The sequence below is a fragment of the Rana temporaria genome, chromosome 8 (assembly GCF_905171775.1).
Source record: "Rana temporaria chromosome 8, aRanTem1.1, whole genome shotgun sequence".
In the NCBI taxonomy this organism is placed as follows: Eukaryota; Metazoa; Chordata; class Amphibia; order Anura; family Ranidae; genus Rana; species Rana temporaria.
In genome coordinates, this window is record NC_053496.1 from 91,190,488 (window position 1) to 91,214,871 (window position 24,384).

The following is a 24,384-nucleotide window of genomic DNA, read 5'->3' on the forward strand; positions in this document are numbered from 1 at the left end:
CCTAAACCTTGTGGCCACCCTTCCCAGAAGAGTTGAAGCTGTTATATCTGCAAAGGGTGGGTCGATTTTAATATTGAACCCTACAGACTAAGACTGGGATGCTATTAAAGTTCATGTGCGTGTAAAGATGGGCGTCCCAATACTTTTGGCAATAATGTCTGTGTGTGTATATATAATGTGTGTGTGTATACTGCATTGCAATATTTAGATATGCAAATTAGTCAGTGAGTTATAGTATCCGATGCATTTTTTATTTGGTGTCTCAGCTTCTCTGGCCTCTTCATGGGTGGGCTAAGAAGACAGTTTACATTGCTTGGAAATGTTCTGTATGTATTAACTGAAACATCGTATATTTGAGCTACTGTGCTTTGTGGGATGTATTTTTTAAATGTCCATATTGTCTGTTTTACGTTCTTCTTTTTTTCTCCTTTAATGTAGGATCGAGATCTAGGGGATGAATATGGTTGGAAGCAGGTCCATGGGGATGTTTTCAGACCTTCCAGTCACCCTCTTATCTTCTCATCACTTATCGGGTCAGGATGTCAGATCTTCTCAGTTTCTCTTATTGTAATTATTGTAGCCATGATTGAAGACTTGTACACAGAGTGAGTAGAATCTTTTTTACACTTTATTTTTACTAAGATTGACCTTGTGCCTCTTTCAGACAAGCCAACCACAATGAATGAAAATTTACCAGATTCACCAAAAAACTGGCGATCTCAGTTATGTTGCCTCTGATATCTTGCTCAAAGTGGTGTGACCCAACCTGGGATCTTCTGTTTTTAAACTGAGGGACAGATGATTTGCACCGACCCCCCCCCCCCCCCCCCCATGAGCTTTGTTTTGTGCCTATAGCTTGAGATATCCATTTGTGGTGGATTTGCCCGTAAGGCCCGTGTACAAGTGGAATGCCGCTGCATTTACCCAGCTACTTAAGCCTGTAAATTGCACTTGAATATCTATATTTATAGTAATAGTCACTTTTTTTCCCCCTTTTTTATTTTTTACCTTGGTAATGATGACAAATAATGACAACCTTTACACCACTACAATCCTTTTTTTGTATTTTTATTAGAAAGCTACTATGCAGGAATGCGAATGTGATGCCTGTCTCTGTCCAGCGAGACAGAGTATTACTTCGTAGGATATACTGGCCTTATTAGTCACTTGTATTGGAAGGGGTTGGGGGCACATTAGTCCCAAATTCCAGGAGTAGGTCAGATTGGCACACAGAGGAGCCTTTTCTGGATAATTAGAACTGCAGGGTAAAACATGTTAATTGGAGATGGATGCAAAAAAATCTATTTATTGAAATGCAGTGCCTTGAGAAAGTATTCATACCCCTTAAAATTTCCCACATTTTATTATGTTACAACCAAAAACCTGAATGTATTTTTTTTTGTTTGTTTCATGTGATAGACCAACACAAAGTGGCACATGATTGTGAAGTGAAAGGGAAATTCATAAATGTTTTTTTTTTATTTTTTTTATCTGAAAAGTGTGGTTTGCATTTGTATTCAGCCCCTTTACTCTGATACCCCTAACACACATCTAGTGGAACCAATTGCCTTCAGAAGTCACCTAATTGGTAAATAGTCTACCTGTGTGTAATTTAATCTCAGTATAAATACAGCTGTTCTGTGAAGCCCTAGGAGGTTTGTTAGAGAACCTTAGTGAACAAACGGCATCATGAAGGCCAAGGAACACACCAGACAGGACAGGGATAACGTTGTGGAGAAGCTTTAAAGCAGGGTTAGGTTATAAAAAAAAAATATCCCAAGTTTTGAACATCTCACGGAGCACTGTTCAATTCATCAGTGGAAAATGGTAAGAGTATGGCACAACTGCAAACATATGAAGACATGGGCGTCCACCTAAACTGACAGGCTGGTCAAGGAGAGCATTAATCTGAGAAGCAGCCATGGTAACTCTGGAAAAGCTACAGAGATCCACAGCTCGGGTGGAAGAATCTGTCCATAGGACAACTATTGTCCTCTCCACAAATCTGGCCTTTATGGAAGAAACCATTGTTGAAAGAAAGTTATAAGAAGTCCCATATACAGTTTGCGAGAAGCCATGTGGGGGACACGGCAAGAAGGTACTTTGGTCAGATGAGACCAAAATGTAACCTTTTTGCCTAAAAGCAAAACTCTATATGTGGCGGAAAACTCTATATGTGGCGGAAAACTAACACTGCACATCACTGTGAAACATGGTAGTGGCAGCATCATGTTGTAGGGAGGCTTTTCTTCAGCAGGGACATGAAAGCTGGTCCGAGTTAAAGTGGTTGTAAACCTTTATTTTTGACTTTTACCTACAGGTAAGCCTATAATAAGGCTTACCTGTAGGTAAGGAGAATATCTCCTAAACCTGTACGGTTTAGGAGATATTCCCCTCGCAATGCGGGCGGCGCATGCGCAGGGGGGAATCCACGGCGAAAGATCCGGCAGCCGCCGGACCTTGCCGATTTTAAAACTCCCGCGCGGGAGTGACGTCATCGCCGCTCCAGCCAATCACAGCGCTGGAGCGGCGATACCCAGAAGACACGCAGGAGCAAGATGACATCTCGCTCGGCGTGAACCAGGTAAGTGTTGTTCACCTCGTTTTGAGGTAAGTATTTCATAATCGGCTATTATGCGGTGCATACTAGCTGATTATGCATTTTGCCTTGCAGGTAAAAAAATAAATAAAATTATATATGCGGTTTACAACCGCTTTAATGGGAAGATGGATGGAGCCAAATACAGGGCAAACCTAGAAGAAAACCTGTTGGTCTGCAAAAGACTTGAGACTGGGGCGAAGTTCACATTCCATCAGGACAACGATTCTATATATACAGCCAAATCTACAATAGAATGGTTTAGATCAAAGCATATTCATGTGTTGGAATGGCCCAGTCAAAGTCCTGACCTAAATCCAATTGAGAATCTGTAGCAAGACTTGAAAATTACTGTTGAGACGCTCTCCATCCAATCTGACAGAGCTTGAGCCATTGTCCAAAGAATGGGCAAATATGTCACTCTCTCTAGATGTGCAAAGCTGGTAGAGACATCCCCAAAAAAACCTGCTGCTGTAATTACAGTGAAAGGTGGTTCTACAAAGTATTGACTCAGGGGGGCTGAATACAAATGCACGCCACACTATTCACATATTTATTTGTAAAAAAAATAAAATGGAGAACCATTTATAATTTTCCTTCCACTTCACAATTATGTGCCACTTTATGTTGGTCTATCGCTTAAAATCCCCAAAAATACAATTACGTTTTTGGTTGTAACATGACAAAATGTAGAAAATTAAAAGTACCGGTATTCCTTGCTAAAGTAGTGGTATCCGTGCATCCCTAACTACAACACAGGGTTAAAACACAACATAAAAAAAAAAAATCAAAGTAGTTTGACCATAAAGCATTAAGCCCCCAAAGATAACGTGCTGCCTAATGAACAATGATACTGAGTGAAATAATATCAGATGAATAAATATTCATACATGTGACAAATCCCATATGCTGTGAAGTAGAAAGTCAGATCAATAGAAAACACAGTACTGAACATGCAAGCGCTATAAACATTTAGTGGAGATGAAGCAGGCCAAATCTATAGATCACAATGTATCAAGTGTTGAGTAATAGAATCCTGTGTTTTCGTATGCAGATGGCATGTGAATGCTTCATCTCTGTACACTGACCAGCTGGCTGGTAAATCATTTTGTACCTGATCAGTGTGTTATCAAACTTTGACAGACTGCAAGACTGCACAGCTTTACTGCTGTCACTTGCCAGCATGCATGGCAGCAACAGAAGAGGAAAATTATTTTACTGAGCAGAGAAATGTCAACAGACTTCATCCAATTCTCACTCTTACTTGCAATCATCACATTGCCAGGACAAGCTGCACTGATTTAGGCATGTGATAACAGCAAACTCCCAGTACCAACGTATTTACTGGGTGTCGGTGAAGTGAAAATAAAGCTTGAAACGGCATGAAATCTGTCACTTCTAGTATATGGCTGCACGGTGTCCCCAAAGGTTCATCTATTGGGACTGGCCATGCAATGCAGACTTGTCAGGAAATGTTGTTGCAATATAGACCTACAGAGAGCACACTCACGGAACCAGTATCCCAAGTTATCAGTGGAGTGGAAGTAAATCCTTAAAGTGGTTCTAACCCTAAAATAAAATGCTCCTGTCCCTTTAAGACACAAGATGTAGCACTGTGCTTTTGCTTTGCCTTCCCTTTCTATGTTCTACAATACCTGGCTGATTGTTCCTATCTTCCCCTCTGTAAACTGACCACGTTTATCATGGCTGCTGACCTCTGATAGCGTGGTCAGTGTACGTGCCTCCATCCTGCTATCTCCTCGGCTTTTCTGCGTCCCCCACCCCCTTCTATCTCCCTGTCAGTTCCGTAGTCTATATAGAGCCAATCTCCTCCCCTCTACTCTTCTTGTGTTATCCATCCATTACTGAAAGATTCTGTTCAGAGTCTGTTTATTCATACTTTGTTGTTTCCTATATTTGAATAACTTCTGATAGACACCAGCAGGTGTGATACTAATTCCTTTTTGACACTTTCCACATTCTGGCATTCTAAATACCGGTATGTCATCAGCAAGAATGTTTGTCATGGTTTTGTCTGTTAGTCTGTCTTGTACCCAATTTCTGCTATTTTGCATTCTGAGCCTCTTCATCACTGACCAAGTGGAAGAGAAGTTCTGGGGGAGAGTCTGCTAATCCCTATTTTAGTTAACACATGGTTTGTACATTATTTCTGTAGCACCTGTTTTATTTTGGTAACTATACTGCATACTACCCCAATTCCCCAAAAAATAGGCTGCTGTGTAAAATTTACATACACAGGATGCAATGATTTTCAAATCTCATAAAACAATTTTATTCACAATATTAAATAGAAAACCTATCAAATGTTTAAATTGAGAAAATGTACAATTTTAAGAAAAACATAAGGCGACTTTGAAATTAATGGCAGCATCACATCTCAAAAAAAGATAAGACATGGCAACAAAAAGCTGGAAAAGTACAACCCCAATTCCAAAAAGGTGTGAAAGGGCCGTGTTTACCACGGTGTAGCATTCCCTCTTCTTTCAACAACACTCTGTAAACATCTGCAAAACAGAGGAGACCAGTTTCTGGAGTTTTGGGAGAGGAATGTTGTCTCATTCTTGCCTGATTGTCAGCAATGAAAGTGATTATCGCTTGTATATGTTATTTAGGCATATGTCTATTAGGTCTATGGTTTTAAAATGCCTTATTTTCTTTTCTAGGAGAGGTTCAATGCTAAGCACAGCAATATTTGTTTATGCTGCAACATCCCCTGTCAATGGTTACTTTGGAGGAAGTCTCTATGCCAGACAAGGAGGTAAGTTATTTCTGCTTGTTTCTTTTGTTATGGTTACATTAGAATACACCATTTTTATCCCCGATCACCCATAAAATAAAACTCTTATCGAGTCATTCCCACTGCTCTGTGTAGTAAACTTTGTACTCCCAGAGGCTTGAAACACTGTTGTAAAACAGAACACCCAGTCTTACTATTTACAAGAAGTATAGTCCTTTTCTTTCTACTAAGAAATGTTATCACATTTTAACTGCAGTTATATCTAAATTGACCAATTGCACTGCCAAGAATTGCCTGTACACAGCCAAGGTGAAACCTGGGTTTGCAGCTCTAGGTTTTTTGAAAATTCGGTAGCTGAAGCATATGGATTGCTGCTCATGTTTATATTGAGATGCAGCAAAATCCTTATTTTTTATTCTAACTTTTGTAATGAATTTAAATCTTACAGGGGCTGGGTACAAAATACTATCAGTTCTCTACACTTTGGGGTTTTAGGTAGGTTATTGTAGTAAAAATTAATGCAGAGATGTAAATAGTTTCCTCCACCAGTTACATTTTCTATTTTTTTTATTGTATAATTTAGTGTGTAGAGCTGTTGGCATTCATTCATTCTTTGAAATATAATTATGCAATTCGATTTTACTGATTTGCATGTTTTAATTAGCGTGAATATTGATAAACTAATTTGTGGAGGAGCATGATGATTTAATTTAACATTAGTAAGGGTGATCATGCACAGCCCCATAGAAGCAGGCAGAAATGGAGATTGCGACAAGTGAACCAAGTAGGGTTAACCCATAAAGTGCTCAATGATGATTTGGGTCATCAAAAGAGCTCATGATGGCAAATCGATTTCTGCTTAAATTGGGAAATCTCCGTTATGGAGCACCCAACATCCCCTCTCGGGGGGAAAAGGGGATGGGTTCTCTGTAGATTTTCTGAGTTCATGGGGAAGATACCTGTGGGTGGTTGCAGTGTGATCATTCGAGCAAAAATAGGTGGATGATAGATATCTACTATCCTGAACCTCCATGTGCCACTTTACAAGTATGCAGTATTTTCCTACTGTTTTCTTGTGCAGTGCCCCACTCATGTCCATCTAAATGTTAAAACACCAAAGACCTGCAAGGAGTAAAACAATCAGCATTTCACTACCCACAGATTGCAATGTAACTAATAAATTGCAGGTCTCATTCATGTGTCATATAACAGCTATGATTAATCCACTGTAGGTCGACGGTGGATAAAGCAAATGTTCATTGGAGCTTTCCTAATCCCAGCAATGGTTTGTGGGACAGCATTCTTTATCAATTTCATTGCCATCTATTATCATGCTTCCAGAGCAATCCCATTTGGAACAATGGTGAGTAGATTTTTGAAGTTGCCGTCACTGGTGTTTAAAAGTTTGTGTGGCAATGCTAGCCTGGCAGTGCGCTTTTACAATGTCTTAATGGCTTTTTTCACATAAGACTGGAAATATTTTTAATTTTAATATAGCAGAATAGATAGGCGAAGTGTGTACTTTCCTTTGCGTGAGCAATTGATTTACTTTGCCAGCTTTTACTTTGCCAGCTTTTACTTTGCTCTACACCTGATCAGGCCTTTAGTCAAGTCAAAGGCATTTATTGCCAGCCAATCACATCACAGATCTATTATCACACTGACAATACAGTAATAGATAATCACTTACAAGAGGAGTGAAAACAGACATGCTGGGTTTAGGTAATCCTAACACGTTTATAATGAATAGTAACTTATTACATTTAGCATTTCATGGTTTTATTTATAACACTGGGGAGTGCAAACTATATTGTTTTTACTTTATAAATTCAGACCCCCACCACACAGTTTTTATTTAAAAAAAAAATTAAAGCTGCTGGGAGTGAGAGACAAAGTGGATGGTTTGTATTACTGACTGAATCTTGCTGTGAACTTCCAACTTCTCAACTTTTAGACTCAGTGCTTCATGGCCCCATACAGGTCACAATGTAGGGTTGATTAATTTTGCTTGCCAAGCTCCGCATTACGCAAGTCATTGCATCTTAAAACCGAATTCAGAACAGGAGCTGGGCATTTTTGTGCTGTGTGAAAATAGCACTTTTGCCATTCTGGATTGCTTACAATTTTGGAACTTGCCTAAAGCTGTAATCTGATCTTTTGTCACTAGATGGTGCTGCTGAGCTGATTGTTTAATGAAAATGCACTGCTGTATTGCCTTGAGGCTTTTCTATGTCTCTTGTTAAGATAATAGATTCATTACTTTCTAACATAAGTTTGGAAGGTCACCAAGCTGTGTTCAGCTCTCCTATATTAATCTACTAATTCTTATAAAGAAATGAATGTTTGCACACATGGTACTGACCGTGGAATGTGGTAATTGCTGGAACAGTTATTTAAATCTCTTGTTTTTATATCCTAATTTCATACTGAAGTGGTAGGGAATCTTATTATTTTCTGTATAATACCAGCACAAATCCCCTGTCCTGTCAAAGTTCTGAAGCAAATTTTTTGACATGTGCTGAACATGCGTTTTACCAATAATTCATTTCTTAGTAGTAATCTGATTCACGCTTCAGGAATGCTGACAGCAGGGCATTCCACCTGCATTAAAGATTACTTTTTGGTTCTGTGACTCTGCTTAATCCCTCTCTTCATTTAAGTACACAACTTCATGTCCAACCTAAAGCACCATGCTTTACTTTGCATGTTAACTGGGGTCACCCAAGGATTTGCCTTTTCTAAGAAAGGCATAACTTAACCTCTGCATTTTACATGTCTGGATGTTGTCCAAAGTAATTGTGTATGGGCACTCTGCTTACAAATTAAGCTTGCTCTGACTTGTTAGATACAGTTTATATTCCAAGCGTGATGTTTGAATTTCTGCACCAGGATTAAAAATCTCTCTGTTATATTTTCTTTTTCTTACTACATTCCTATAAGTAAATTTATTGTGATTTGGCAAGGTTTTGTATTTAATGTGTTTTTAACTTGAGACGATGTGGTAGTGTTTTGCATTACTAATTTACATACTTAGAAGCTATTTGATAGGCCACTTTGGCTGACAGCTAATGAAAGGCCTTTCATGAAGTTGCATGCCTGATCGATCTATCTAATAGAAGTATGTAGAGAACATTGAATTTTTTAGAGGGAAATCAGGCTTCAATATTCCCCCCCACACTAATATTGTGTGTCGCTGATTAATGTGTAGAGCTAGTGAGAGATTTCAGTACAGAAAATGTTAACCCTGAATCCGTAGGGAGCTGGTGGTGCTGCAACTCCTAAATCATGCTTTTTTCAAAGATCACATAATATATCAGTGTTTCCTCAGATTCAGACAAATATTCATGTGTTTTATGCTTCTCTTACATTTTGTGGGTGTGATTGGCATCAGACCCATTTAGTGACGGTGAAAGAGCAGGGTAATCTCTGTAGCTGTCAGTGATTGATCCCCCGGAAATCTACAGAATGCTCCTGGAATGAATGTAGCCCTGATCTCCTCACTGAATGACTGCTTAGTAATTCATGTGACTTTGCTGTCCTAGGTTGCTGTATGCTGCATTTGTTTCTTTGTGATCCTTCCATTGAACCTAGTGGGAACAATACTTGGTCGAAATTTGGCAGGACAGCCCAACTTCCCCTGTCGTGTCAATGCAGTTCCGCGACCCATCCCAGAGAAAAAGTGGTAAGGTTTTATCAGCACAAAGTACGTTTTGCAGCTGAAAAAGTTACTTTTTTATTAATGGGTAAAACAACATTTTAGGTTATACAGGTTTGTTTTCCTATGGACCTCTGCTTCAAACTATAGTAATCCAGAGAATGACATCAAAAATATAAGAGGCTTGGGAGCAAACACAAACTGAGCATGGGTTCTTGGGTTAAAGCGTACCTGTCCTGAAAAATAATAATGGAGCTGCCATTGCATACTTTAAAAAAAAAAAAAAGGAGACCTGGTAAGAAAAATACAGTTGTTACTGACATCTTCTGAAAATGCTAGTTGCCTGGTATGGTAATTTTTATACTTTTGAGTTGTTGGCCTTAAATGAGAACACTTTCTGCATGGTTGTTTTGCATCTGTGGCTCAACAAATTGAAACCAGAGACATGTCTTGTAGCTAGTATTTTTAGGAGGTTAGCACTGGCAGCCTTCATATTTCTCAGTATAGTTATATTTGAGGCGCAAGCTTCAAACTTATGTCTACTTGAGTCACTGACTCAGACTACCTAAGCATTGATGTTGGACTTCCAGATTTGTGTGCTTGTTTAAGGCCACAACTCACAATGCCAACTCCTGCATATATATATATATATATATAATTTTTTTTTTTTTATATACGATTTGGACCTTGTATGCAGACATGTATCGCCCATCAGGACTACCGGGAGTTTGCCCGTGGGCCGGTTGCTCAGTGGGCCAGTTTCAGTAACTGCCAATGGCGTCGCTAGGGGATGGTTTTTGGGGCTATAGCTCAAAGTCCCAGGGGTCCCCAACCACAGGGCCGCGGCATGGGAGAGGCGGGTGAGAGATGACCTCCTCTCTCACCGCCGCCCTGCATCACTGCTGTTAGGCCCTCACTGTGCAGCAGCAGGGAGATTACATAATCTCTCCCTGCCCGCCCACTCTCTGGGGACCCTGGTGTAAGGGGGAAGGCTCTCTGGGGACCCTGGTGTAAGGGGGAAGGCTCTCTGGGGACCCTGGTGTAAGGGGGAAGGCTCTCTGGGGACCCTGGGGTAAGGAGGAAGGCTTTTTTTTTTTTTTTGCACATTTGCGTATAGTTTTATATACGGTTTTTGTGCACGTTTGCAAAATTAAAGTGGGCTGGTCTGGATGAAGTTCAGGGACAAATTTTTGTCAGTCCAGTTCTGCCTGTATGCAGCAAAGTTATGGAATGTAATTGACTGACCCTTTAGATGCACACCCAGCTTTTTATTCTAAGAAATAATTAAATGTATTGGCAGTACTCTGTGCTAAATACTCATTCCCTTTAATCTGCTATTCACAGGTTCATGGAACCAGCTGTCATTGTATGCCTTGGTGGAATACTACCATTTGGATCCATTTTTATTGAAATGTAAGTTTATTTTTTTCCACTTTTGTTTAGAACTGTTGAGAAATTAGCTCATATTGATGAGACTGTTGGTAAAAATGTAAGTCAGCTAGGTGTAATAACACAAGTTAAAGCTGGCCGTGCACAAAATCAAATGTGGCTGGTTCCTAATGAACCAGCTGAAATTCGCTCAGTGGGTGACCCTGTCTGCCTATCTCACCTCAACACCCTTTGATCTAAAAGTCAAAGAGTCGGGGGCAGATAATTGTCAGCCGAACAACGTTTGAGCCCTTTCACACTGGGGCCGCTCCACATTGGCGGTAGAGCACTGATAGTTTAAAGCACTGCTAGTATACACCGCTCCTCCACCGCCTGAAAGATGCTGCTTGCAGGACTTTATCTACCGTCCTGTAAGCGCACCGCCCCAGTGTAAAAACACTCGGACGCTCACAGTGGGGCTGCAGTGGCGGCGTTTTTCGGGTACTATTTTTAGCCTAAATTAAGCACCTGAAAAACGCCCCAGAGTGAAAGGGATCTTGGAGCATTTTAACAAGCGGCAAAGCGGACTGTCAAAGCATGGATAAACCGCTGCAGCAGGAGAATCTATTGGTGTTTGGCCAGATTAATCAGCTGCTAAATGGTCCATGGGTTTAAATGCTTTGAGCTGAAAGGGGACTACGCATTATAGAACGACTTGACCTTTTTTTTTTCCATTTCTCTTTTTCAGGTATTTCATATTTACCTCTTTCTGGGCATACAAGATCTACTATGTATATGGCTTTATGATGTTGGTTTTGGTCATCCTCTGCATTGTGACTGTTTGCGTAACTATTGTTTGTACATACTTCCTTCTAAATGCCGAAGATTACAGGTGGTAAGTGACTTGGTGAATAATGAATGGCTATATGCATGAAAGACTAGATCTTGTAAAATTTGGTCACCTGGCTTTCAGGTAGATGGATAGATTTGCTGGGCAGGGCCATCTTGAACATTGCACATGATGGATAGGATTATCCAAGTTGGCATTACTGACTGCTCCTTCTGAAAATGCTAACTGCCAGGCTGTCAAGCTGATTTCCTTCTGTACTTTGAGTCACTGACTAGGTACAGGTATACAGATAAGAAGCTCGGATCTCGCTTCTGTGACTTAGGCAACAAGAATTTTGGGAGGTCCGCAATCGCAGTCTTTTATGAGAGCAAGTTTCCTTTAGAAAAATAGATGGTTTGGCATGATCTGGACCTTTATTAAAATAATCGGTATATTATGAATTTGGCTACTTTCACACTGGGGTGTTGGGGACATCGGCGGTAAAGCGCCGCTATTTTTAGCGGGACTTTACTGTCGTTTTCGCATCGCTTTCAGACGCTATTGGTGTCCTTTTAACCCCTGCTTACAGCCGGAAAAGGGTTAATAGCGCTCACAAAGCGGCACTGCCCATTGATTTCAATGGACAGGGGGGCTGTAGGAGCGGTGTATAAACCGCTTCTACAGCGCCTCAAATATGCTGCTTGCAGGACTTTTTTTTAAGCATCCTGCCAGCGCACTCCTTCAGTGTGAAAGCCTGAGGGCTTACACACTGGAGTGAGAGGAGAGGCTTTTTACAGGAGCTTTGCAGGCACTATTTTTAGCGCTATAGCACCTGTGAAGCGCCTCAGTGTGAAAGCAGCCTTCCAGAAAAACTCCCTTGTAGAAATTTGAATATACATTTTTTTTTTCTCTGCATAATTTTAGCTGCACATTTTTTAGTTGACTCGGGCACGTTTGACCAAAATACCTTCTTAGAACTGATTATTTTCAGATGTTAAGTAATCTAATTCTTTCTGAAATTGTATACAACTGCTGCTTTCAGCAAAGCTTGACAATAAAGGCTGCAAGTGAGTTTTTGTTTTCTTTTGCAGGCAATGGACAAGTTTTCTTTCTGCTGCCTCCACTGCAATCTATGTTTACATGTACTCATTTTACTACTACTTTTTCAAAACAAAGTAAGTGCTGCTTTTGTCTTTTATGTGTGAAGGTTTGTTTTTTATTGTGGACGTTGATTTGCTGTGCATTCCAGCTGGCAATAGGAAGCGCTAGCAATTTTTCTGGGTCAGGGGGGAGGTATTGCAGGACCGAGTTCAAATATCACCTGGCTCTTGCCTTGTAATTTCCCCCGTTAAGTTTATCCTTTTAATGCATGTTACACCCATATTCAACGTGTAACATGTTACTGCTGCAGCTGCCCCCGTTCCTGCTGTCACAATTAAAAAACAAATATAAAACTGCAGCCATTTGGGGCTCCGCCCAGCCACGTCATTCATTCAGAGTTCTAAGAATGGAAAATTACAAGTACTGAAAGCCTTTGCGGATGTCTGCTTTTAGTTCTCTGTGAACTACCAGGATGCTGTTGAGTGCTCAAGGTGAGGATTCCGGTGAGTGTGTAACTGCCTGCCCGTACGAGCAGACTGCTTACACAGAGTTTGCAGGAGTCCTGTGTGGCACCCGCAAACTGCTTATCAGGGGTTCAATGCTTTCCAGGCTCCCAATAAAATGCACTTTTTTAACTGCAAAAAGATGTGCATTATTTTAAATTTTTTTGAAAAGGTGAACTTATCCTTCAAAGTGTCTGTAAAGGTTTTTTTTGTTTTTTTTAACCTTCATGTATTCTAACCTGATCCTCATTGGCTGACACACCAGCGTGATCACATGAAACATGTCAGTCACAGCCAGTGAACTAATGAGGAGGGGCAGGCCGAGTCATGGCTGTGTCTTATGGATGCATAGAGCGGGGCTTGGAACGAGCACGCACCAGTGTCCCCATAGCAAACGGCGTGCTATTGGGACGCTGGTCGGGGGTGCAGGAGTGCTGGCAGGGAACCCCAGAAGAGGAAGATTGGGGCTGCTCTGTGCAAAACCTTGCACAGAGCAGGTAAGCATGACATGTTTAAAAAAAAAAACACAAACCTTTAGGCCTCATGCACACTGGACTTTAACATTATGAAAATGCCAGTAATTTTGCAGTGAGTTTTTCAATGTTTTTGCAATATAATTTTTTAGCGTTTAATGGTGTCTTTGTGTTTTTCCGCGTTGGCGTTATTTTTTTTTTTTTTTAGAATTTTATATATATATTTTTTCAATGGATCAAAAACGTTAAACGCTGGTGAGCGAAGTTTTTGAGCGTTTATCAGCATTTGTCTACGTTTATCAGTGTTGGAGCGTTTTTACAGCTGAAAAACTTCTCTAAGAACCCGACTAGTTTTATTTTTTTTAACTGCTCAAAAACGCCACTGTCCAAAACTGCTTATAACAGCCTAGTTTAACCACTTCCCGCCCAGTCAATAGGAGATTGAATACAATAAGAAAAAATTGCGCTTTATCCAGAAAAATAATTAATGCACATAAATTAATATATCACAAAACAAAAAGATATATAAACCAAGAGGAATATATATATATATAATAGGGAAGGCAGCAGTTTCTAGTGCCAAGGCACAAAATATATGAACTAGAAAAAAGGAGGGGTTAGAACTGCGCCATGGCACCCAGACTCGTGAGTTATAAAGTCAGTTTGGTAAAATGAACATCAGGGTTTGGAAGGAAGAAAGTCTATAGGATTCTCCAGGGATTCCACAATACTGATGTATGGAATAATGGATCCCACCCAGATGGTCCACTATTATTCCGTATGTAACTTGGTTACCAAAGTCATGAGCTGCTTACCAGATCATAGACTTAAATCAGCGGTCGACTGTGACCCAGCCGCGGCCTTTGAGGAAAGCAGGGGGGGGGGGGGAGCCCACTTCCTAGATGTATCAATCTCTCCCTTGAGACACAGAGTTATGAGCGACGGTCCACCGTGATACACAGCACTCAAAGTGTGAAATCCACCACCGATAAAAAGAGCAGCTTACCAGAACTTCAATCATAAACCACAGTCGGCTGTGACCCAGCCGCGGCCTTTGGGGAGATCTCACTCCCTTGATGGAAGCACCACTTGCACCCTCGGTAATATACAATGGTGTCACCGCACAAAAAAGGAAACAGCAAACATAGCGTAACTCCGTGGGATAGGTTATTTAATAAAACGATAAAACGATAAAAGGTTTACTCACATATGAAGAAAACACAAGGAGCATTTGAATTTGCCGGCCGGCATGTATCAGAGCAATGTCCGTATACCAAACGTAATGACGTCACCGCACGTCCTCCCAGACGCGTTTCGTCATTCGACGTTATCAATGGGATTGATAACGTCGAATGACGAAACGCGTCTGGGAGGACGTGCGGTGACGTCATTACGTTTGGTATACGGACATTGCTCTGATACATGCCGGCCGGCAAATTCAAATGCTCCTTGTGTTTTCTTCATATGTGAGTAAACCTTTTATCGTTTTATCGTTTTATTAAATAACCTATCCCACGGAGTTGCGCTATGTTTGCTGTTTCCTTTTTTGTGCGGTGACACCATTGTATATTACCGAGGGTGCAAGTGGTGCTTCCATCAAGGGAGTGAGATCTCCCCAAAGGCCGCGGCTGGGTCACAGCCGACTGTGGTTTATGATTGAAGTTCTGGTAAGCTGCTCTTTTTATCGGTGGTGGATTTCACACTTTGAGTGCTGTGTATCACGGTGGACCGTCGCTCATAACTCTGTGTCTCAAGGGAGAGATTGATACATCTAGGAAGTGGGCTCCCCCCCCTGCTTTCCTCAAAGGCCGCGGCTGGGTCACAGTCGACCGCTGATTTAAGTCTATGATCTGGTAAGCAGCTCATGACTTTGGTAACCAAGTTACATACGGAATAATAGTGGACCATCTGGGTGGGATCCATTATTCCATACATCAGTATTGTGGAATCCCTGGAGAATCCTATAGACTTTCTTCCTTCCAAACCCTGATGTTCATTTTACCAAACTGACTTTATAACTCACGAGTCTGGGTGCCATGGCGCAGTTCTAACCCCTCCTTTTTTAATAGGAGATTGAAGTCCGGGAAGTGGTTCTGAAATCCTGACCGGACGTCTATTGACGTCCTGCAGGATTTCATGCCGGCTCGCGGCGATCGGTGATGCGGAGTGTCAGTCTGACACCCTGCATCTCCGATCTCAGTAAAGAGCCTCCGGCGGAGGCTGTTTACCTCGTGATCAGCCGTGTCCAATCACGGCTGATCACGATGTAAACAGGAAGAGCCGTTAAACGGCTCTTCCTCACTCGCGTCTGACAGACGCGAGTAGAGGAGAGCCGATCGGCGGCTCTCCTGACGGGGGAGGGGCGGTTCGCGCTGATTGTTTATCAGCGCAGCCCCACCGCCTCGGATCCCCACACTGGACCACCAGGGAGTGCCCCCCCAGTGCTCAATAGAGCACAAATATATATATATATATATATATATATATATATATATATATATATATATATATATATATATATATATATATATATATATATATATATATATATATATATATATATATATATATATATAAAAAAATAAATGCTTTTAATGCAATTGATGCCAATCAGTGTCCACAAAAGGGCACTGACTGTCCAGCAATGCCATCAGTGCCACCCAGTGTCCATCAGTGCTGCCTATGAGTGTCCATCAGTGCTGCCATATCAGTGCCCATTATTGAAGAAAACGTACTTATTTACAAAAAATTAACAGAAAAAAATAAAAACCTTTTTTAAAAAATTTCGGTCTTTTTTTAGTTGCGCAAAAAATAAAAATCGCAGAGGTAATCAAATACCACCAAAAGAAAGCTCTATTTGTGGGAACAAAATGATAAAAATTTCATTTGGGTACAGTGTAGCACGACCACGCAATTGTCATTCAAATTGCGACCGTGCTGAAAGCTGGCTTGGGCGGGAAGGTGCGCAAGTGCCTGGTATGGAAGTGGTTAATGACTGTAGAAAAAAACGTCTACAGCCAAAAACAGTTGCTGTAAAAACGTCAAACATCCAGTGTGCATGAGGCCTTAATATCGCCATAAGTGCGAGATATAGGAGTATAACATAGTATATAAAAGCAAGGATTTGAGCTTGGCGGCAAAGGGCGAGATTAACTAAAACTGGTGCAGCTGTTCGTAATAACCAGCTTCTGGGTTTTATTTGCAAAGCGAAATTGGCCCGGGTTCATACTGGTGCAACACACGCTCTGACATTGGGAGCTAATGTCGCATGACGTGTGAAAGTCAATGTTTCCCTATAAGAGTCGTCTTAACTGGTCCGGCACAAGTCGGTCCGACTTTGAAAATGCTCCCTTTACTACTTTGGTTCCGACTTTGACCCTACTTTAGCCCATTAAATATCATTAAAGTCTGAACGCCATTTTGCATGCTCTGACTTTGGCATGTGACTTGTGCTCTAATGATCTTAAAGGGGAACTCCACGCCAAATTTTAAATAAAAAAAAACAGCATGGTTTCCCCTTCCAAAAGAATACCAGGCCCTTGGGTCTAGTATGGATTTTAAGGCGAACACCCTACGCCGAAAAAAACAGCGTGGGGGTCCCCTTAAAACTCCATTCCAGACCCTCATCCGATCATGCATCCCGACAGCTCAGGAAAGGGGGTGGGGACGAGCGAGCACCCCCCCCCCTCTTGAACCGTACCAGGCCGCATGCCCTCAACATGGGGGGGGAGGTTGGGTGCTTTGGGGCAGGGGGTATCCAGGTGAATGGGTAGGGGTACGATTTACCCCATACTCATTCACATAGGGTGGGGGGGCCCCTTATTAAAGGGGCTCTCGGATTCCGCTAAGCCCCCCGCAGACCCCGACAACCAACGGTCAGGGTTGTCTGGAAGAGGCTCTTGTCCTCATGAACATGGGGGCAGGGTGCTTTGGGGTGAGGGGCCGCATGGCACCCCCCTGCCCCAAAGCACCCCCCCTATGTTGAGGGCATGCGGCGGGGGCACTCGCTCGTCCCCACTTCTGTTCCTGACCGGCCAGGCTGCGTGCTCGCATAAGGGTCTGGTATAGATTTTATTTTGGGGGGAACCCCTCACCGTTTTTTCGGCGTAGGGGGTTCCCTTTAAAATCCATACCAGACCCAAAGGCCTGGTATGCTGTTGGAGAGGGAACCCATGTCGGTGCTTTATTTACAATTTGGCGTGGAGTTCCCCCTCAAGATTCATACCAAACAGTGCCTGGTATTGGCGGGGATCCAAGTCAGATCCCAGTTCATTGAAGTCGGAGGCGTCTCTGTCTTCAAATCGCAGGGCAAAGTCGGATCCAAAGTGGTACCAGTGTCGTGTCGCACCAGTGTGAACCCAGCCTTGGGCTGGGTTCACACTACTACACTACTTTCATCCTACTTTGCTCTGCTACATTGGTCCTACATTTATCCTACATTGGTCCTACATCCATCCTACTTTCATGAACAGGATACTACTTTGGTCCGACTTCAATGATATTCAATGGGCCTGAAGTAGGATCAATGTAGGACCAAAAGTAGTACAGGGAGCATTTTCAAAGTTGGACCGACTTGTGTAGGACGCTACAAGACGCTCTCATAGGGAAACATTGAACACAGAGCAAAGTAGGATGAAAGTAGTGTAGTAGTGTGAACCCAGCCTTGAACAAGCTGAAGTTAGAAGCTAATCCTGCACAGATGCACCAGATTCTGTGTGCACCTGCTTTAGTAAATCTTCCCCAGTGTATCTAATGACTTTTTTGGATAGACAGGCTAGTTTAAATATTTGGTGTTTTTTTACTTTATTGTGAATACTTTTTAAAATAAACAAATCATGGAAATAATGGAATAGTTGATATTATAAGTCCCTAAAAATGTTGTTGCATGAAATCAGGAATCTTTAACTGTAGGATTTTACATTACAAAATGCCATTCCCAAAATATACTGACACATTTAAATCTGTCAACATCGCATATTTGTATAATTTAATTGCTTGAAGTTTTTACTTTATTTTTTGCAAACGTTTACTTTTATTTGTTTGCGCTGACTTAACATCTGGGAGATGGCATTTGACATTGTCCATCGATACTCTGCAGTAATATGTTTATTATGGGTTTTGTGAATCTTTGCAATCTTTGTAAGCAATATGAAGACTCTTTCAATACTAACCTGTATATCAACTCTCCCCTTTTTGTTCAGAATGTATGGATTGTTTCAGACATCATTTTACTTTGGATACATGGCAGTTTTTAGCACTGCTTTGGGAATTATGTGTGGTAAGTTTGGCCTTTTTTTTTAATACATGTACAGTATGCGTTAACATTTAAATTTCTAGCACATGTGTAGAAAGAGATTTTTGCAGTGTATTTATTGCTTTAAGCCCAGGTCCACACTGGGCTGCGGGAGTGAAGCTGTGCGAGTTCAGCTGAACTCGCACAATTTCACTCCCGTTTCTGCACAGATGTAAATCGCAGGCTCAAGTCGCAAATAGTAGTACAGAAACTACTTTTTGAAGTCGGTGCAGCGCCGCAGATGTGGCGACGCACCGATTAGGGCGATGCAAATGCCGCCAATTTGACATGTCAAATCGCATCAGTGTGAACCAGGGCTAAAAGCAATTTACTGTAAGGCCCCCATGCACACGAGACGCTTTTACAAACGCCTCTAATCTCAGCTTTTCAAAGGCAAAAACCGGCATTTAAAACGCCCGTTTTTGCCGAGAATTCGCGTTTTGCAGCGTTTTACCGCGATTTGCGGCTGTCAGCGTTTATCTCCAAAACACTGTAGACCCTCCCCAAGCTCAGAATCAAACTATTTGTGCCGCGTTTTGCCGCGTTTAGCAGCAATTTGCGTCTAAAACGCAAAAGCTGAAAGCTTCTGAATCCAAAATGTTGGGTTTGGAAAAACGGCCCTAAACCCAACTGCTTTGAAACGCCAAAAAACGTGATCGTGTACATGGACACATAGGATAACATTAATTGTGTTCAGGGGCAGTTGAAAAAAATGCCCAAATGCCTCTGAACTCGAGTTTAGCAGCGTCTCGTGTGCATGGGGCCTAAAGGTAAGTGTGCATTGGGCAATTTGGGGAGACTGCTTAAGCTGACATTTATGAAACATTATCTACCGCTATGTATCTATTAAAATTGATGTTTACACAAGACATTTGCATTGAAGTTTACTTGGGTAATAAACATGGGCAGGAAATAAAACTAATACCTGTTTTCATTCAAATCTTATTAGTGTACTTTGCACTAAGGGATGAAGGGCATCCTTTAATAATAAAAAAAAACCTTTTGGTTTTTCTCTAAAAGGTCTGCAAATTATGAGAATTTAATTTATATAGCATCCCAAATTCTTAAGCACTTTTTGAGGTATATACAGTCATATAATTTCCTATCTGAAACCAAGCTTATAGTCTGTTCTCCCTACCTCATTTATATTGTCTGCTCACACTAATGCCACGTACACACGATTGGACATTCCAACAACAAAACCGTGTTTTTCCCCCCCCCCCCCCGACGGATGTTGGCTCAAACTTGTCTTACACATGGTCACACAAATGTTTTTGGAAATTCCAAACGTCAAGAACGCGGTGACATACAAGATGTACGACAGGCCGGGAAAAATGAAGTTCAATAGGCAGTGCGGCTTCTGCTTAACCACTAGCCGACCGCGCACCGTCATTATACGGCGGCAGTTCGGCTCTTTGAGCCGCCACTAGGGGGCGCGTGCGCGCCCCCGACTCCCGTGCGTGTGCCCGGCAGGCGCGATCGCAGCCGGGCACACGCGATCGCTCGTTACAGAGCGGGGACCGGGAGCTGTGTGTGTAAACACACAGCTCTCGTTCCTGTCAGCAGGGGAAATGCTGATCTTCTGTTCATACAATGTATGAACAGAGGATCAGTGTTTTCCCTAGTGAGGCCACCCCCCCCCACAGTAAGAACACACCCAGGGAACATACTTAACCCCTTCCCCGCCCCCTAGTGTTAACCCCTTCACTGCCAGTGGCATTTTTATAGTAATCCAATGCATTTTTATAGCACGGATCGCTATAAAAATGCCAATGGTCCCAAAAGTGTCCGAAGTGTCCGCCATAATGTCGCAGTACCGAAAAAAAATCGCTGATCGCCGCCATTACTAGTAAAAAAATATATTAATAAAAATACCCCCTATTTTGTAAACGCTATAACTTTTGCGCAAACCAATCAATAAACGCTTATTGCGATTTTTTTTTACGAAAAATATGTAGACGAATACGTATCGGCCTAAACTGAGGAAAAAAAATGTTTTTTTATATATTTTTGGGGGATATTTATTATAGTAAAAAATATTCATTTTTTTAAAAATTGTCGCTCTATTTTTGTTTATAGCGCAAAAAATAAAAACCGCAGAGGTGATCTAATACCACCAAAAGAAAGCTCTATTTGTGGGAAAAAAAGGACGCCAATTTTGTTTGGGAGCCACGTCGCACGACCGCGCAATTGTCAGTTAAAGCGGCGCAGTCCCGAATCGCAAAAAGTCCTCTGGTGTTTGGGCAGCAATATGGTCCGGGGGTTAAGTGGTTAATTCAGAGCATTCGTGGAATTTTGTGCATCGGAATTGGCTACACATGAGGAAAATTTGAGAACCCGCTCTCAAACATTTATTGGAAATTCCGATAGAAAATGTCTGGAGCATACAGAGTCGTATTTTTCGAAAACGAGCTCTCATCGAACATTTGTTGTCGGAAATTCCGACCGTGTACGTGGCATTAGGCTTACGTGGGTATTATCCATTGGCATGTGTTTTGACCTGGGATACTAACCGCACACTTAAACATGGAAAGAGCATACAGATTCCATGCAGATACTGATTTGTATGGCTGTCCAGCACTATCCACTGCTCCTACACAGGAAGCATGGGTTGTGACATATGGTTGGGAAACAACTTGGAGGTAGTCAGTGGAAGCCACAAAGCAACTGGAAATCGTTTTTTTTTTTTTTTTTTTTAAACCTATGTGCATATGGGCAAAGAGACAAGTGTTCACCGGAGCCGATTTTCAAGTCTCGGCACAAAGTTTCAATTGAAGCTGCATGAAAATGAAGCTCATTTTTAACAATAGAGCCCCAGCACTAGTCCAAGCTGCTCTTCCCTACGCTACAGAGAGGGGCTGCTGCACTGATCTCTCTGCAGCGGTTTTATATGCACCTTGCTGAGTGACAGAACGCTGTAATCGGCAAAGCCCATGCGGATTGCAAAACTCTAGCTTGGCATGTCTGACTGCTGCAGAGAGATGCTGCTTTCACACAGTGAGCAACAATCCTTCTCTGCAGCCTATGGAAGAGAGGAGTTTGGACCGGTGTCGGGATCCAATAGAAAGATGTATGTAGAAATGCGTTTTTATGCAACCTCAGTTGAAATGGTTTTCTTTCTGAAACCTCAATTGGCTTCAGTTAACTCTGTTCACCCCCTATATGCTGCCCATCTGCCAGAGCAACGCCTGGTGTCATTTCCAAGTTGATAGGGCCAGAGCTAACACAGGTCCAAAAACATTTTACTGCATTCAGATCCGGTGTTTTTTTTCTCAGCTACCCAATGCTGCACTGTGGGAGGGAGGTGAGAGTTACAGGTTTTCCCTTACCCAGAATTTTTTGTTATTTCACACTGCTGCTTGCACTGTGGAAATTGCACATAAAATCTGGCTGCATTGTTTCGGTATATTATGCTGGTAAAGTAGAACCATTTCCTTATTTATTTGCAAATATAATGATTACTGAAATCTCCATTGCTATTGTATATATTACAGTCTGAGACTAATTTTTTTTTTTTTTTTTAATCTTGCTCTCCAATAGGAGCGATTGGTTACATGGGAACAAGTGCCTTTGTCCGGAAAATTTACACTAATGTGAAAATTGACTGAGAGATCCAGCGAGAACGGGAACTGTGGATCAGTTGCTACTTTTTTCCAGGGCTGGGGGTGAAACATGCACATTAGTGCCAGAAGAGATTGGGTTTTAACACTGGGTACTGTGTTGGTCTCCGTTCTGTGGATGGCTTAAAATGGCATCTCTTTCATTGATCCTAGTTTTCTTACAGACTGCTCTTTCCAACTCCACAACAAATGCTTGGATTTTATGCAGTAAGCATTACTACAGTACATGGCTAATCTCCCCCTGCCCCCCCCCCCAAAAAAATAAATAAAGAAAAAGAATAAAACTAGCTCATAAAAGATGAATAGACTAGCTCTCTTCAGTGAAGAGGACACGCAGTTTATTTAAAGCATTTGTTCCATTCAATAAATAAGAGGGAGTCTTGGCTGCTCAAACTAGTTGATTAGTAGTCTTCTTGGTACCTTCTAAACACTCTGTAAGATGGCTGTTCCAGGAATCTTCCTTTTTCTTTCATTTTTGTTGGCGCTTTAGAAATGTCTGTTTATATTTTGCCTGTGGGTTTCCTACCAGTTTGTGGCGTGCAGTAAACCTGCCTCCATTTTGTATTCTCAAGGCAAGACAACAACTGAAAAGTACTGCATGTAAAATAACAGCTTTCAATGTATTTGGACCAATTCCCCACATATTTATCTCTGAAAGAAGAAAACGAAACTGCATTTTAAGAATCCATCCAAAGAGGGCTGAAAACCGCTGTTCTCGGCACTGTAATTCACTGTATAGTAAAATATGTTTTTATGGCCCATATGAGGTCTACAAAAGACATTTTAACGGAAATCTGAAAAGTAACCCCCATCCTTTCAATGTTTGTTTTTTCGTTTTTTGAAATAATTTTATGTTTATTTTTTTTCCATATTTTTTATTTTCTCGGGGTTTCAATGAAGGCTTTACGTAAATATGGGAAGATGTGTATATAACATTAAATAATGTAACTTAGGTTTAGAGCCCAAATGTATTTGGATGTACAGGTTTATTAAGGAGTTTTTTTCTGATGATTATTTGATGTACAAATCTGTGGCGTCAGGTGGCTTTTCACATCTTGCCTGCCATTGCATGACCTTTTTTGTTTTGTTTTTCTTTTTGTTTTCTTTTTTCCCTCCCATTGATATGTGTGTCTAAATTCTGTTCTTCTCTTACACATAAAAGTCAAATTTGTAATTTAGAAACCTATAATTTTTTTTTTTTTTTGTTAATCTTATCTGGACACTTGTCTAACATCTGAAGCACTGTGGCTTTAGAGTGTTCAGAGAACTGAAATAAAATTTTCAGACAAAAAAAAGTTCTGGATGTCATCTTTGTGAGTTTTTTTTTTTTTTTCCTCTTGATGTCATCTCAGCCTTGGAAAGAAATATCATTACATTTGTCCTCCAAACAATGGTGATTTTTCAGTACAGCACTTGATGTTCCAGTGAACAAAAGGTGGAGTTCTTTCAATACAGTTTGCTTTTTCTATTTATTCCCTCCTCTACATTTATTAGACATGATTGCACTGATATATTCAACACAATGACAATGCAGAAATCTTTGTTTCTCCTATGTTTAGCTGATTGAAAAATGTTAAGATGTGTCAGATTGAGAAATAAAAATAAAAATGAAGCCAGTGTATAATTCAAGAGTGTGTATACTTTTAACATGGTGTTACCCAAAGTTTTTATGGTGTGCCCTTGCAATGGTTTAGTGCCACTTGCTGTTCTGGTACTTGAGCATCCTCTGCACGGCAAACCTTTTATTTGGTGAACCCTGTAGAAGGCAATTCTGCATATAATGCAAACAGAATATATAGTAGTGAATTATGTAGCTCGCAATTAATTGATAAAGTAGGGGGTAACTTTGGGGGTGATTTGGGGTAACATGTTTTTGGTTGCAGTTTTTCAAACTGTTGACATTTTAGGGACAACATCATCACGTAGAATGTGAGAAAGCATCCTGTGATCTGCAGGTTTCTTGGTGAAAACACATGGTTGACAGAGGTAATTGAACTGACAATTTACTAAAGCTGATAGGAAGTCTGCAGCTACTCACACTTTGACAAATCCCAGTTGCTGGCATGCATTTGACATGATGGTTTAAGAATAAGGCATACATAATAACAAATCCATGGGTCTGTCTTTGTATGTGTATGGTGATGAATGTTTTTGCTTATGTTGGGTCCCTTAATACTAGCTGAGC

General features: G+C 41.2%; 1 protein-coding gene across 2 annotated transcripts in view; it reads left to right on the forward strand.

The window, feature by feature from the left end:
• TM9SF3 (transmembrane 9 superfamily member 3) overlaps window positions 1–23,828 on the forward strand; it is a 53,864-nt gene extending 30,036 nt beyond the window's left edge. For both annotated transcript variants that reach the window (XM_040362260.1, XM_040362261.1), the window contains exons 7-15: window positions 439–605; window positions 5,284–5,378; window positions 6,590–6,720; window positions 8,900–9,039; window positions 10,357–10,425; window positions 11,129–11,275; window positions 12,301–12,384; window positions 18,488–18,564; window positions 22,120–23,828. In XM_040362260.1, the coding sequence (XP_040218194.1) occupies window positions 439–605; window positions 5,284–5,378; window positions 6,590–6,720; window positions 8,900–9,039; window positions 10,357–10,425; window positions 11,129–11,275; window positions 12,301–12,384; window positions 18,488–18,564; window positions 22,120–22,187 (978 nt within the window). In that variant the 3' untranslated portion in view covers window positions 22,188–23,828. The remainder of the gene's footprint in view (window positions 1–438; window positions 606–5,283; window positions 5,379–6,589; window positions 6,721–8,899; window positions 9,040–10,356; window positions 10,426–11,128; window positions 11,276–12,300; window positions 12,385–18,487; window positions 18,565–22,119) is intronic.
• The last annotated feature ends 556 nt before the right edge of the window (window positions 23,829–24,384 follow it).